This window comes from Dasypus novemcinctus, chromosome 31, assembly GCF_030445035.2.
Source record: "Dasypus novemcinctus isolate mDasNov1 chromosome 31, mDasNov1.1.hap2, whole genome shotgun sequence".
NCBI classification, from domain to species: domain Eukaryota; kingdom Metazoa; phylum Chordata; class Mammalia; order Cingulata; family Dasypodidae; genus Dasypus; species Dasypus novemcinctus.
The window spans coordinates 35,953,859-35,969,871 of record NC_080703.1 but is presented as its reverse complement, the minus strand read 5'-3'; the positions used below and the strand labels follow the sequence as shown (position 1 = coordinate 35,969,871).

Here is a 16,013-nt window from a genome sequence, read left to right as displayed (position 1 = left end):
GAAATTGAAATTGTCCATCTGTACCAGTGGATCACACAAAATTGAACAAAACAACTACTTGAAAAGGTATGTATATATATATATATATTTTTTACATCAATTGCAATGTTTGTAACCAAGTGAAGCCCATACCATAATTTTATATACAAAGTGAAAGGATATTAATTTCAATTAGATTAAAGATAAACATTATGGAAATTTACGTTAACTTTTTCAGTTTATAGCAAATTTCCTGTTAGTTCATGATCACAATCTTAATGTAGTTAAATATATACAACAAACAAAACCATCTCACCCCCTAAAAAACCATAATGAGTTATTTTAATGACTGTGCTGACAAAGCTTCAATTTAAACCTTTAAACAGCATTAAACAAGGTTTTTCCTTGCTTAAAAAAATGGATCGTCCATTCTTTTTATTGTCACGTCTGCAGGTACGCAATTCAAATTGACGAAGTAAAATGAGAATATATTTTTGGAAAGGCTTACCATTGTCATTTTTCAGCATCCCATTGCTGAGTTGTTTCAATCTCTTTTGATGTGATTTGCCATTGTAGTGGATTTGTGCTTGAGCAGCTGAATTCAGCTGAATGTTACATACGTTGCATAAAGTGAAGTTGGCATGTTTTTTCTCTCTGTCTGATTTTTCTTCCAAGTCATCAGGTATTAATTCAGCTTCACTTTCACCATCTTGTGCACATGTGAAATCTGAGGGTGCAAAGATAGTTGTGAACAAGCAGATCGAGATTTCTAGATTCCTTTATATTTATTAAATTAGGTAGTATTGTCCTAGACATTTAGAATTAAAAATCCTCACTTCCTCACTTCTTCCCATTTGAATAGGTTGCTTCCATACTTTCAAAAGGTGGATTTTCTCTTTAACGAAATACAAATTGCAAACATTTTACAGTCTTTACTTGTACCAAATATTGTGCTAGGTAATCCGGCAAGTGTTTGGCATGCATTATCTCTTTTAATCATCAAAACAATGGATTGAACACTATAGATTCCCCTGTTCACAGCTGAGGAAACTAAGATTTAGAGTGCTTAAAAAAAATAACAACACACAACACTTGCCTAAGGTCACACAGACACTAAGTGGCATAGTTAGGATAGATCCTGGTTTTATCTATCTCCAAATCTGAAGATTTTAATGATCATATTCTCTAGCAGGTCTTAATGTATTAGATATTTCCTTTTTAATTCCAGTAAAGAAAATAATCTGGTTTTAATATTCCTTTCCAACTAAATAGCTTACATCTGATGGACACATCCTACACATACAAAAATGCTATGTTTCAAGTGCAAAACTTTTATATAACTGAGCTACAAAAGAGTTCCTGAGAGCCTCATAATCAGCTTACAAAAAGAGTATCACTAGTTCATGGATTACACTGGAAAGTTTTATCTTAGATAAATATATGCTTTGTACACTCAAACTGATGATAAAGGCGGCAAGACAACTGCAGAATTTCTAGCCTTAAGGTGACAATAATAAAAATAATTATCACACCTCATAGTTTGCTATTCATTCACAACGCATTAAAAATAATAATGGTTCCTTTCTAAATTATTTTCTTGCTTTTATCACAGAGGTCTTTGCAGAACTCTTATGGTTCCAATACTATTTCTACATTCCAATTCTCCAAATTCTTCAAGGACTCATTTTATCGTCTTTGGCAATATCGTCGGAGGAAAGCATAGTCGTTGTTTGAACATGCATTTATTAATTGCCTGCCATCTACCAGGCACTCTATTAGATGCTGGAGATAAAGTGCTGAGCAAGACAAGAATGGTCCTTGTCACTATGTAAACTGATAATGATAGAAATTTCTCAGGAGGAAATGACTTTTAAGTAAATAATTTGTTTTATTGTGTAGATGAATTAAAGCATTTTAATCTCTTTTTAAAAAGGAAACTTGAACTTTCTTACATAGGTAATCCCTGTCAAAATGATAATAAACGGGCAATTTAAGTGGTTATATTGAAAGGAAATTTCATATGCTTTTTTTGAAAGATTACATATTTTTAGTTAAGTGAAATATATTCAAAATAAAACACAATTGTTTTATGTAAAGAAAAAAATTTAAATATCTACTCCAGGTTAAAGGGAGAATTTTTCAAAATTTCTTTTGTCTATAGTTGATTTATATTTTTAAGTCTTTTTTTATATCAAATATCAATATGTACAGAAAAGATAAAGCAAATTACAGTGTATACCACTGAAAGGACAGGGGGAGAGTGTAAACTGCAATGCAAACTATAATCCATGCAGTGTAGCAGTGATCCAAAGTATATCCACAAATACAAAGGATGTGCCACACTGATAAAAGAAGGTGTTGATACGTGGGAGGAATGGGGAGGTGGGGTATACGGGAACATCTTACACTTTTTAATGTAACATTTTGTGTGATCTATGTATCTTTAAAAAAAGACAACAAAATGTAGGATAAAAAAAAGGAGGCAATTTTAAGAGGAGGGAAAAAAAAGAAAAGATACAAAAATACACACAGTGGAAACATAAAAAATTTACAATGTATAAATCAATCATTGCACTATTAAATAACCTTTCAAAGCAAATTTGGGAAAGTTTTATAACATAGAAAAAGATTTTTGTCTATAATAAATGAAAAGATAACACTAGATATAAATTTACATATAATGTTACAACTATGTAAAATACAAACTAGACAAAGGAAAAATTTTAGCAGGAGTTGATTCTGAATGGAACAATTAGCTGATTATTTTTTCTTCAGTGGTTCTGTATTTTCAAAAATTTACATGATGATATCTTACATTATGAAAATATTACATTATGAAAAAATAAATCAATAGATTTCAAAGAAAAAAGAGAGCTCTAAAAAAGAACTTAAGTTTCTCAGATCTAGGGTATACTATGGAGATAGTTCTAATATATAAACCTTTGTGACACATCATTTTTGCTAAATATATGTATATGTTCAAAGAAAACATTTTCTTCCTTGATCCACACTTATACCTTGACCCATAAAATAAGAAGTTCTGCCAGCAATTTGTCAGGGGAATATGTTGAGAAGGAATTTTCTTCACAGGCTATTAGATTTACTTACACATGAGAGGTTCCCTGCATACAAGAAGTGAACTCTGTGTCACCAAACAGAGTCAACAATTAATTTTGCATGGGATGCAAGGACAACAAATCTCAAAGGAAACAAAGAATAAGATTTTTTAACTCTGTGCATTGGTGATTTTTTCTCCCTATCTGGTGCAAGTGGCATGTTGAAATTTTGGAAGGTAAATTTTTTCCAGTTGAGTTACATTGAGAAAACATTCAGAGGGCTTGGACTTTAGGCCACTGTCTTGAAACTAAAAAAATATTTTATCAATTTATCCGTGTTTTCTCCACCTAACCTCTATCTACCAGATACCACTAAGTTAGTGGGAAGATCCATGATTGAACACAATAATGTGGCTCTAGACTGCACAGTGCAATAGGTTCACAGGCTGTGATTATCCTGGGGATGATTACTGTGGGTGTTAGGTATGTTATTCTGTGGCCATGAAGCTTGTTTTAATCCTATGCACTCATGTGAATAATTAAAAAGTGGTACAAATAACAGAACTCATCTTTGGTAAGCTATATTAATCACTGTATCATATTTTGAGAAAAAAATAAACCTGTAAACAATTATTTTTTCCTTTGTTCCAAAGAGCTAAAGGAAGTCAGGGAAACAATAATGAACAAAATGAGCATTTCAATAATTAGATAGAAATTACAAAGAAGAACCAAATGGCAATTCTGGAAGTGAAGAGTAAAATAATTGCAATGAAAAATTCAACAGAGTACTCAACTGCAGGTTGGAGGAGGCAGAAAAAAGCAAACCTGAAGATAAGGCAATTAAAATTGTTCAATATGAGGAACAGAAAGGAGAATGAAAAAGAAATTAACAGAGCATAAGGAACCTGTGGGATACTGTCAAGGATACCAATATGTGTCTCATAAGACTCTCAAAAGGAGGACAGAGAAAAAGGAAGAAAAAAAAATTCAAAGAATTAATGGCTGGAAAATTCCCGAATCTAGGAAAAATACAAATATATAAATCCAAAAAGCTCAACAAATGCCAAGTAGGATGGACCCAAAGAGATCTACATTGAGATAAATTATAACCAAACTGCTGAATGTCAAGGACAAAGACAGACTCTTGAAACAGTAAGAGAGAAATAATGTGTCACATGCAAGGGATCGTTTATAGGGCAAAGATCAGATTTATCATTAGGAACCATGTAGCTACAAGGCAGTGTGAGGATATATTAGAAGTGGTGAAAGAAAAAAACAAACCAGTCATCCAAGAATAATATATCTGGCAAAGGCTATCCTTCAAACACGAGGGAGAAATTAAGATCTTTCAGAATAAACAAGAGCTGAGGGAGTTAACTGCCATTAGACTTGTCTTAGAAGAAATGTTAAAATGATTCCTTCGTTTTGAAAAGAAAGGAAACTAGACAGTAAATCAAAACTGTATGCAAAAATAAGTACCTTGGTAGAGGGAAGTATATGGGTAAATAAAAATGCCAGTGTTATTGCAATTTTTATGATTTCAAGATTGGAGGAACATAGGAACAGAGTATATGAAGGTTATGGAAATTAAATTGGTATCAATATAAATTAAATTGTAGTAGATTTAGGATATTGAATGGAATCCCCAAGGTAAACATAAAGAATGAGAAGTGATTCAAAACTGCTTATTATAAAAGACCATCTAAACAAATAGGAAGGCAGTAATAGAGAAAAGGAGAAACAAAAAAAGTGTAAAAACAAGTAACAAAATTGCAGAAGTACGTCTTGCTTTTTTGGTAATTACCTTAAGGGCAAATGGATTAAACTCTCCAATCAAAGGCAGAGATTTGTAGATAAAGAAGCACAAACCATCTATATTCTGTTTACAAAAGAGTCATCTTAGACCCAAAGATGCAAAAAGGTCGAAAGTGAAAGGAAAGAAAAATATTCCATGCAAATTGTAATCAAAAGACAAGTGGGTTGTCTATACTAATATCAGACAAAATAGACTTTAAATTAGTAAAAGATTGCAAGAGGTAAGGAAGGGAATTATATATTGGCAAAAAGGGTCAATTCAAGAAGAGGATATAATTATAAACATATCTGCATCTAACAACAGGGATACAAAATATATAAAGCAAACTTTTACAAACTGAATGAAGAAATAATTCTACAATAATAGTTGAGAATTTTGATATACTACTTTCAAAATGGATACAGCATCTAATCAGAAGCTCAGTAAGGAAATAGAGGGCCTGAAAAATACTATAAATGAACTAGATTTAATATCCTTATATAGAATAGTTCACTCTAAAACAACAAAATATACATATTCTTTTCGTATGCACATGAATTATTCTCCAGGATACACCATAGGTTAGGACACAAGAGAATTCTCAATACTGAAATCACGAAAAATTAAAGGATTTAGAACAGTATACAAATAATTCTAGTGTTTTACTTTAAAGTTAAGAAGCGAGATTCCATATCTTTGTCCATGTTTGGTTTTATCCCTTCTTTTGGTGCTGCTATGCTGTCAAAATGGTGAGCCTCTAAAATTTCTAAGAATCTTAAGGTTTTATGAATATTTGGAAAGACAATGAAATGACAGAAGATGTCGTCTGCTATCAGGCAGCTGAGAACACAAAAAAACATATTTTAATGGAGGGTTTACAAACGACTTTAAAATCACACAACTTTAATTGACAGTAAACTAAAACAAGACATACTTGTTTTCCCATGGATTCTCTCACCACAGAATTTATTTTATGTGAGTTAGCTAGGGAATAATTCTAGAAGATTTTTAGTATAGACTTGCTACCCCAAATACTGGCAGACCCAATTTTAAACACTAAAATTCTCTTTAGAGACCTTCATCTAATGGTGTACATTGCAATCATTTCTAGTCAAACTGAAAAGAAAATAAAAATTTGATCTATAAATACTTCATGATGATATAACTGAAATATGACTACTTAGTGTGGATAACAGCTAGTTTTAAAAAATATATAGAAATCATAAGTTTATTTGATAAGTGGTTTTAATTCTTTATTTTTAATGATATTTAATAGTATAAAACAGGGAAGAGATTTTTGGCCATTTTTTCAAAATCAATTTATTTGAAGAAATAAAAGTAAACATCTACATATTGTCCAAGTGTTTGTTCTCAAAGATTAAAGATTAGGTCCCTGACAAAAGGAATCTACTAATACTGAATTCCTTAGAGAATTTATTACACTGTGAAGTGCTTTCTCAAAAGCTTTTTAATGAAAAAAGTACTATTTGGGGAAGCCATATTAATCTGAACAACTTCACTAAAAGAAAGTTATAGTTTGTATAATCAGTACAAATTCTTACGTAATTGGTAGATCTTATGCTGCTTTTCTTGACTTACTAATACAAGAGAAGATAAAAAATATACAAAGATTTAGTAGTTATTTGTGATGATATCGTCTCTTAACTGCAACTCTAAGATGTCATTTGGAAAATCACTTTAAAATTAGTACAAGTTTGTGAATATCATTGATAAGCGTGTATATAGTGAAATGGGGAAAATACTGCAATATGTTTATGTGATTAGATACTGTTACTTGGAATAAAATTTCATAAGAGCATGATAAGCAGGTTTTTAAATCAATCAAGTTAATTTAAAATGATTAGATAAAATGAAAAAAAAAAACTATTAGATCATTCAAAAGGTGGCTCCAGTGATGAAAAAGACAAAGGTGTATGAAAAGGGTTTAAAAAAATTCGTTTCATGAATTTAGAACTGGAGACAGGAAGTTATAAACCAATATTTTAAAATTCTACCACTTTCCTGAAAGTTTCTGGAAGAAATTTGGCCATCCTTTTTGTGTTCTCAGTGGAAGAAATGAGGGATGGACTTCTTCTCAGCTTCTATTATATTTAATGTTTATATCAATTTAAGTTCTACCTATGTTGATATATTTATAGATATTCTAGATATGCTACAAGATATCAAATTAACTATTTCAGTAATGAATTTATCTCTAAGAACAAAGAGATAATATTCTACTGTAACTGCAAAATATTAAATATATATATATCTAGCATTTCACCTTTGAGAAATTATAATAGGTCAAAATATTCTTCTACATTTCACTATCAATATTGTAAATAATCCATAATTCATGCTATAAAGTAGCAACATGAAAACAATTTTGCATTGACCTTCTTCTCCACTAGAGTGCAGTATGAATTTAAAATTAAAACTATAATATCTGGAGATTCCCATAATACTAGGTATAAAAATAGCATTACTATAATTTCATAAATATATAATATATACACACATATTCTAGCATAATATTAAGTTTTAGTGGCATGTACGTACAAAGTATAGATAATGAATTCCATATAAATTCATCAAAATGCAGCTATAAAAATCAGATATTAAAGATAATTGGGGGGAATCCACAGAAGACAATCTAAATTGATCATAATAAGTTATCATAAGTTCTTCATAAATTTTGCAGCCATTATTTTATACAGTCTCCTGACTTAAATATCACTTTGGAATTGTAAAAATGAAGACATTTTGATCAGTAACATCTTACTTTTAGTAAGATGGGAATTAGTTTACAGAATGTACAGAAGATTACATAAGAAAAATCAAGAATAATGGAGTATATTTCACTTACAGTTAATATCACATCATGGCATTAAAGTATATGTGTCAGTCTCAACAAGATTATGGTTTTCACAAAGTGATGGAACTGTTACTGAATGTTTAAGGACTGGCATGTAAAAATTTAACCTGGAGCGGTAGGATGACATACAGAATGAAGTAAAGAATGAACTTTTAAAAGCATTCCTTTCTCTCTTTTAAGCAGCAGGCTTTTAGAAACTGAGAATAATAATCTGTTCTAAGACTTCAGATAAAGAATATTCTAGTTTGTTCTTCAAGTGATCACAGTGAAATCATGACTAAAACATCTCCCAGGCTCATAGTTTAATCCTAAAAAAATAAAGCAAAGGCATTTCTTATTTAGAAAAGAAAAGATAAATTCTTCAACTCCAAAATATATACAATTATTAGGGGAGATATATGTTAAATTCCAATGCAATAAATTTTATCTGCAAAGTTTCCCATTCCTATGAAAAAACAAACAAAACATTATTTACTTATTATTATTTTTACAAATAACATGTAAATCCTGTCCTCTGTTCGGAACTACTATTTCTATTCTATTAATCTTCTTGATTCAGTCATGCTTTCAGTGCCACCTTGCCAAAGTGTGAACGCCTAAATTATGCCTTCCAGTGCCGTGTCCTCCTGCATGATGAGTTGTGCTACTGAATCTCAGGACACATTTGTTTTTGAGGTTACTGTGACTACTAAACACTAAACTCTGTTCCCTTGAGAGTGCACCAAATATATTTGAGCTTTCAGCTCTACCCTACTTTGTACCTAGAACAGCTTATGTAAAATTTACAAGTGGCTTGCCCCAGGAGAAAAAAAAGTGAAACTTGCAAAGACCTAAATTAGAGTGAAAGATTCTTTTGATTTTTATCTGGTAAAAAGTTATGTCAGTGAAGAACCTAGGAGTCCTGAAGATCTCTGAAAAGTAGTTCAACAAATATTTTTGAGAACCGCCTCTGTGCAGGCACTCTTTGAGGCTCTTGGGATATCAGCACACTATATAAGCAAGTATCTCAACTCTCCTTGGACTTTGAGAACAGGGTGAAATAGGTTAGAACAGCTTTGGTAGGACTTGTGGTAATTGTTTATCTGATTAAAACTTTGATATTTATGAGGACTAGGATTTGGGCTGGAAATTGAGCACGGAGATGCTAAAGTTATTCCTTTATTTTAAGAAACAGCTTTCCTTTCTCTCTCATCAATTATGCCTAAAGTCACAATATTTTTTCCCCATTGAGTCTATCTTCTTAAAATATAATGAAAGAAGTTGTTAATGTAAGGAACAATGGGAGGCGTGGGGAGTGGGGCATACGGGAATCCCTTATATTTTTGTGTGTAACATTTTGTTTAATCTAAGTATCTTTTTAAAAATTTAAAAAATATATATATATGTGTGTACTTTGGTGATTTCAGCTACTGTCCATATCTAATCTTTCTGTAATATAGTCTTTTTCATAAGATTACCTACATTTCGTTTCTCCCAAACCAATCTCTATAAATTACATAATTACTTAGTTTCACGCTGCCTTTCACATTTTCCCCTTTCACTATCAATGGAGTAAATTAGAAAAGGCACAACTGATGATTAAAAATTTTATGGTAAGCGGACTTGGCTCAATGGATAGGGTGTCTACCTACCACATGGGATGCCCGCAGTTCAAACCCCAGGTCTCCTTGACCCGTGTGGAGCTTGCCCATGCGCAGTGCTGATGCACACAAGGAGTGCTGTGCCACGCAGGGGTGTCCCCTGCATAGGGGAGCCCCACGCACAAGGAGTGTGCTCCATAAGGAGAGCCGCCCAGTGCAAAAGAAAGTGCAGCCTGCCCAGGAATGGCGCTGCACACACGGAGAGCTGACACAACAAGATGACGCAACAAAAAGAGACACAGATTCCTGGTGCTGCTGATAAGGATAGTAGTGGACACAGAAGAACACACAGCGAATTGACACAGAGAGCAGACAACTGGTGGGGGGGGGTGGGGCAGAAGGGGAGAGAAATAAGTAAAAAATAAATCTTTAAAAAATATATTTTTAAATCCCTTGAAAATCTTATGTCATATCAAGAGAACATTCCCTGAAAAATGTATAAATTCCAATTAGGGCAGAAATTCTCTAGATGGCCCCTAAGATCCTCACGTCCTGGTATTCCAATCTTTATCCAAGTCTGTCTCCTTGAGTGTAATCAGGAGCTATGACTTGCTTCTACCAGTAGAACAGGGCAAACGTGATGAGCTATACAAGGATTACAAGTACGTGATTATGCTATTTAAGATATGAGGTCCATCTTGTGCAGAGACCCTCCCATTAGCTTTAAGGAAAGTACTAAGTTGTGAGTTTCCCTATGGAGAAGGTCATGTCTCCAGGGCCTTACGGGAGCCTCTGGCCAACAACCAGCAAGAAATGGAGGCCCTAATAAGGAACTGAATGCTCCCACCAGCCACGTTGGTGGATGACTCCCTCCCCAGGGGAGCCGCGGATAAGACCACTGCTCCGGCTGGTATCGGGACTCAAGTCTGGCAGAGGACCCACTGAACCCCAACTCGTGATCCACAGAAAGTAAAAGAGAAGAAACGTTTGTTGGTTTAATTCACTACTCTTGCAGTAATAATATTATGTTATGCAGCAAATGATAACGAATACACGAACTAACCCTTCTTCATTAATTAATAATGAAATTGGGAATTAATACAGATTTCTAAGGAGATGCTTGTTTACCAAGAAAAAGGTCCCAGAACAGCTTATAGCCTAAGTACAGACATGTTTTTCTTAAATGGGCTAATCATTCTAGCTCTTTTCCCAACCCTAAACATATTAAGCATATATGAGTAAAACAGACAGAAAAACAAATCAATTATTTTCTCCATGAAGATCTACATCACCCATTTCCTACCAATGATTGACATCACTAATTGATTTCCTTCAGAGCCTGTATTTGGCTTCACACTCACAAGAAATTACTAGGATACACAAATTACTAAGATTTACCATAAAAGATGGAGCTTATTTACTATACTAGACCTAAAAGATTTTGTTATATGAATGCAAAATTGGTGATGCAGTTGTGACCAGAAAGGTCCAATGATGAACCACTGTTAAATCTGTCTTAGAGAAAGAGACTAATTTTAAAAAGATGCAACTGTATACTGCTCATTTTTTAACTTTATATTAATACCATTTGTTTTTCCTATTATCTGAATGAAAAATCTGAGACTCTCTTAGTTTCCTCTTGGTAAAACAAATAGTATACAATGGGTAGGCTTAGCAACAGAAATGCATTGGCCCAGTTTCAGAGGCTACAAGGCTTGGCTTTCCTGGAGTTGGTATCTGCTGGCTACTGGCAATCTTGGGGTTCCTTAGCTTTTCTATTACATGGAAATGCATATGGTAGCCCCCTATTAAAGAACCTTTTTCCTCCAGGTTCTCTTGATTCCCAGCTTCTGGCTGCTCCTACGGCTTTTTCTTGTGGCCTTCTCCTTAAGGCCCATCCTGATTTTTTTGGTCTCACCTTAACTAAAAGTAGCATCTTCAAAAGGACCTAATTATAGCAGCCTCGCAGTCACAGGAATGAATTAATACTAAGAACACTTTTTCTTCAGGAGTACAGAACTCCATCTATTGTATTGCTTATTAAGTTTGTAGAGCTCAATAATTCTAAACCCTGTGCAAAAAATCATATTTGAAAATGACTTTGTGGAGTCATAGCAGTTATTGTAAAAACAAAGCAACAAAAGGGGATAAATTTAAGACTGAAAATAGCTACATAAATACAACGGGTTATTTTCTCATATGTTGGAAACTTCAGTCAAGATTCATATTCATATTTCTCAAATGTATTATATTCAGATTTAACCCCAAGTAGAGACAGGATAGGTAGTAATACATGTCTAAGAAGAGATGTGAAAGACCATTAAATGCTAGAAAGTAGATTTATAAATTTAAATGATAAGAAACTAGATTTCTTATCAAGAAAAGGAGTTTGACAAGAACCTTATAACAGTCTTAAAACATATAATGGGAACTCATTAAATTGAAGGCGGTTTTCAGTTTCTGTCCATTTCTCTTAGGGAAAGAAAATGAATAAATGAATTTAAACTGTGGCATGAATAATTTAGGTTGCATAAAGTATTATCAATAAGAAAACTTCTGAGTTGTGGAAATTCCTTGGTTAGCTGTTTTCTTTGTTTGTTTTTTTTTCCCAATACACTTCCATCCATCTGTAATGGTTACAATTAAATCCTTTGAAAGGTAAAAGGATAGAACCTACTTTCTCAAATGCTATTTCACTGTAATCACATTTTATCTCCAAACAAGGAATTTCAATAACAAGGATTCTTCAGGAAACAAAAAGCTCCTGATAAAAACATATTTGCATTCCACCATCAATAAATACATTTACAATTTCGAAAATAGTTTTAATTAAATAAGCGATACTTCCTCCCTTTGAATGTTGCTTTGTAAACTGGAAGGGGATTTTGCAACATACTATGTTTTAGGATTATTAGTGATTATTTTCAACTTCTGTGTGGCTTGAGTTCTGTTTTGAATTCAGCTTTCAATAACAAATATATATCACTTTTTTATATTTGACTTTTATAATGCAAAAGATTGCTAATTAAAAAAGAAAGTTTCCATTTTTATTTAGGGTAGTGTTTTCTTTAGGAGACACATGGTACAAAAACATGAGTTTCCCTTTGTCAATATTTATATTTTAATCTACATAACAACTCTAATTATCTCCTGAATTCAAAGATCCCTTTACAGAGTTCTGACCATGAATTTTAACTAGTGGTACAAAGAGCAAATTTGACAAAATGTGCTGATCTCACCCTTTTCCACCTGTGTGGCCTCCAGCAAAACTTTCACCTCTGGTTTATAAAATAAGGGAGATGGACAAAGTGATCCATGTTCCCTTCTAATGCTATAAAATATACACCAGGTTGGGAAAGTTATTTTATACTCATGCTACCATTACTTAACATAAGGAAACATGTTTCTTTGTTAGAATAATTCTTTAAGTAATCCAATATTTGGTTAGATTTCAACAGGTGATGAATCATTTTTACATTTATTTTCTCATTGAATTGTTCTCTGTGGCAGATCTCAAATCTTCAGCAATGTGTGTGCTAAACGAAAAACTTGTTACATTTGATTGGTGCCAGCACCTTTCAGAATTAAACTACTCAAGCAAAGGTTTTGATGGTCCAAGTGTCAAAAATGGAAGAGTAGATTGCCATGGAAATTCCTTTACCTTCCAAGATTTTATAGATCCAGATTCCATATACTTATAACTTTGAATTTATAGTAGCACCAGGCAGCAATTAAAAAAGAAATAAAAACACACTTCTCATCCCACTGTATTCTGAGCTGGGAGGTATGTTTAAATTAAAATGTTTTAAATAAACATGGCTTTCCTTCTGGAAATGCTGAAATCAGTCGATATGTTGTTATATATTGAACATCTAACTCAGTTCATTACATCCATTATCTACAAAACGGGAGACTGATTTTCGTCATCTTATATAAAGTGCCAGTATTGAAAAACAGAAAAGACTATGGAGATTTTTAAATTTTGAATTTTCAGGAGGAAATATATCAATCAACAATGGTCTGAATGAGAACATAATACTAAGGGAACATTGAAGCCAAATGAAATGGCACAACAGACAAATGTTTAGATAGAGTATTCTCAGTGCCATATTCATTTCCAACCCAACGATGCTTATCAGTAAAACAACTTTTATTTCAGTCTTAGTGCAAGGTAGCCTACAATTCTGTGTGCAGAAAGCATGCAGAGAAGCAATCATTTTCACAAAACAATACACGATATGATACAAACCATTCTGCTTTCACATCAATTGTTTCAGAAAAGGTTTCTGCCCTACCTAGGAAAGCACCCTGGAAATGGAGGTGTTATTTATATTGGGTCTGAAATCTGTCCAAAGAACAGAGAAACATCACTGCTTATTGTCTTCCAGATTTAACTATACATTAATTGAAGAATGTTCTTTACTGCATATAAACCAGACAATGCCATGAAAGAGCAAATTCCACCAAAAACCCATGTTGACTTATTTAATGCAATTTTTAACAACAATACTTTGCTAAAAGCAGCAATCAACCAAAGGACTTTCCCAGACAAGTGGTCACCTTTCTTAAGTAATAGTTCACAATTCATTCTGACTACTAAAGCAACTTTACTTAATGCACACTGGGGTTAGAAAGTAAGGCTCTTTCTTTAAAAATTTGAAAATAAGGAAGTTCTCTGAAGAATTTATCTTTGAAATCAACACAAAATGGGCCAGCCAAGAGATTTTCGAAGTCAACTTGTAGAGAAACAGTCCTCCCAGTCCAGGTCAAGTTCAAGTCACAGAAGTAGCTTGAGTGAAGACATCCAGACATATTAAACACTACTGACTTCAAAGGAACTGGTCAACCAAGAAAGCACATGTGAGAACTGGAAAGGCAAGTGTCACCTGGCCGATTACAGCACTGTTGGACAGAGACCATCGCTGTATTACAAAACAAATAAGCAAACAAACAAAAACTGGCTATTGGCAGAGCCATCTCTGTTGTGAAAGATTTTGCAGACTGTCCTGTCTTGATGCCACAAAACTTTTGGTTCCTTTACTTCTCCCTGTTCTGGTTTCATGACCATCAAGCAGCCTTCTTTATGAGAAGCAACCTTCTTTACAAGAAGAAATCTTATGAAGATTTCTTTATAAGTCCATATACAAGGAGAGAATGAGCTGATCATAGAAACTTGAAATGCTGTCCGCATACAAGAAGAGAATGAGCTGATCATAGAAACTTGAAATGTTCTTGGTTCAAGGGCAGTAATTTCCTACAGAAATCCTGGTTTCTTAAGTTCATTTTCATTTCATGGTCTCACTAGATGGGCTACATTCCAGGATTCATATAAAATGTGTTTTGAGTAGTTGACATCAATATTATATTTAGGATGTGTTCACAGGAACCAGTATTTTGTGAAGGACATTAATGAAAACCTTAGGGGGACTTTTTTATGTTTATTAAAAAAATAACTTAAAAGTACTTATATGGTGTTTACAGTTGAAACACCAAATATTAACTAATTTAATTATTAGAACATCCTCAATGAAGTAGTTATTGCTGTTATCTCTAGTTTACAGATGAGGAAACTGAGGCACAGCTAATACAAAACAGTGCTGGGTTTTGAACTCAAACACTGGCCCTAGGTTAGATTCTAATTATGCCTTCTACCTAGATGGTAACAAATGAGGAGACTTCACTATTTAAAATCTTCTGCAATATAAAAAGGCATGTGCAAATTAATAAAAAATTCTTTGGAGGTTCAATACTGAAATGTCTTCATTTAATGTTTCAATACCTTTTCTTAGAAGCAACTTTTAACTGGCATCTTGTAGTCTGCAAATACTCTGCAGTCATTTATTTAATTGAGATCTATTAAAATAAGAGAGCTAAGCACTAATCAACACCATCTGTTTTTCAATTAACTGTTAATACATATCTATTTCTCAAGCTCTTGCTAACTAATGGGGAACTTTGGGTGGTTTAGAACTATTTAAGACCATAATTAATTTGCCAAAAAAAAAATCAGCTTTTAAAATCTGAACGCTCTCCTGTGGTGACTAATTTTGTTCTAGACATACATATACACACAAAGATATATGCAAACATTTTAAACACAATTTGGATATTTAATTCCATCCATTTTGTAGAGATATGGGAATTAGTAATGAAATCAGAAAAGAACAAAGTTCCTCTCATGAGGAATATTTAGACATTTTAGTCAAAATTAAAATCATAATTTAGAAATAAATATGATAGATGTCTATTTAATTTCACTGATGACAACAAAAGTCGCTAAGTAAAATAGCCAAGGAGGCTCAACACTGTAGAATAGAATATCTACTGTAACAGCAATAGTTAGTTGCCAACCAAAAGTGTGGAGTTGTCATTGGGAGGCAGTTTCCCAACAGAGACAATGTTTCTGAACCTCCTTTCTTTCCAGCATAACTGTGGTGGGGAGAATATTGGCCCCTCAAAGATGCTCATGCCCTGATGATACCCAGGGCCTGTGAAGATGTTACCTTCTATGGCAAAAAGGACTTTGCCAGATGTGGTAAAGAGTCTGGACCTTGAAATGGTAACTTCATCCTGGGTTTCCTGGGTGGGACCAATCAAATCATGAGTCCTTAAGAAGAGAACTTTTCAAGGCTGGGTCAAAGAGACACCATGTGAGCAGTACTGGCCATACCTTTGCTGGTTTTGAAAATGATGGAAGGGTTCTGTGGCCAAGGAATGCAGGTGGCCTC

General features: G+C 33.3%; 1 protein-coding gene across 1 annotated transcript in view; it reads right to left on the bottom strand.

Annotated features, from left to right (window-relative positions):
• The window catches only part of ZNF385D (zinc finger protein 385D), a 994,621-nt gene that overhangs the window by 779,744 nt on the left and 198,864 nt on the right, over positions 1-16,013 (bottom strand). Inside the window, exon 2 of the mRNA XM_004449034.4 lies at positions 488-706. Within this exon, the coding sequence (XP_004449091.2) occupies positions 488-706 (219 nt within the window). The remainder of the gene's footprint in view (positions 1-487; positions 707-16,013) is intronic.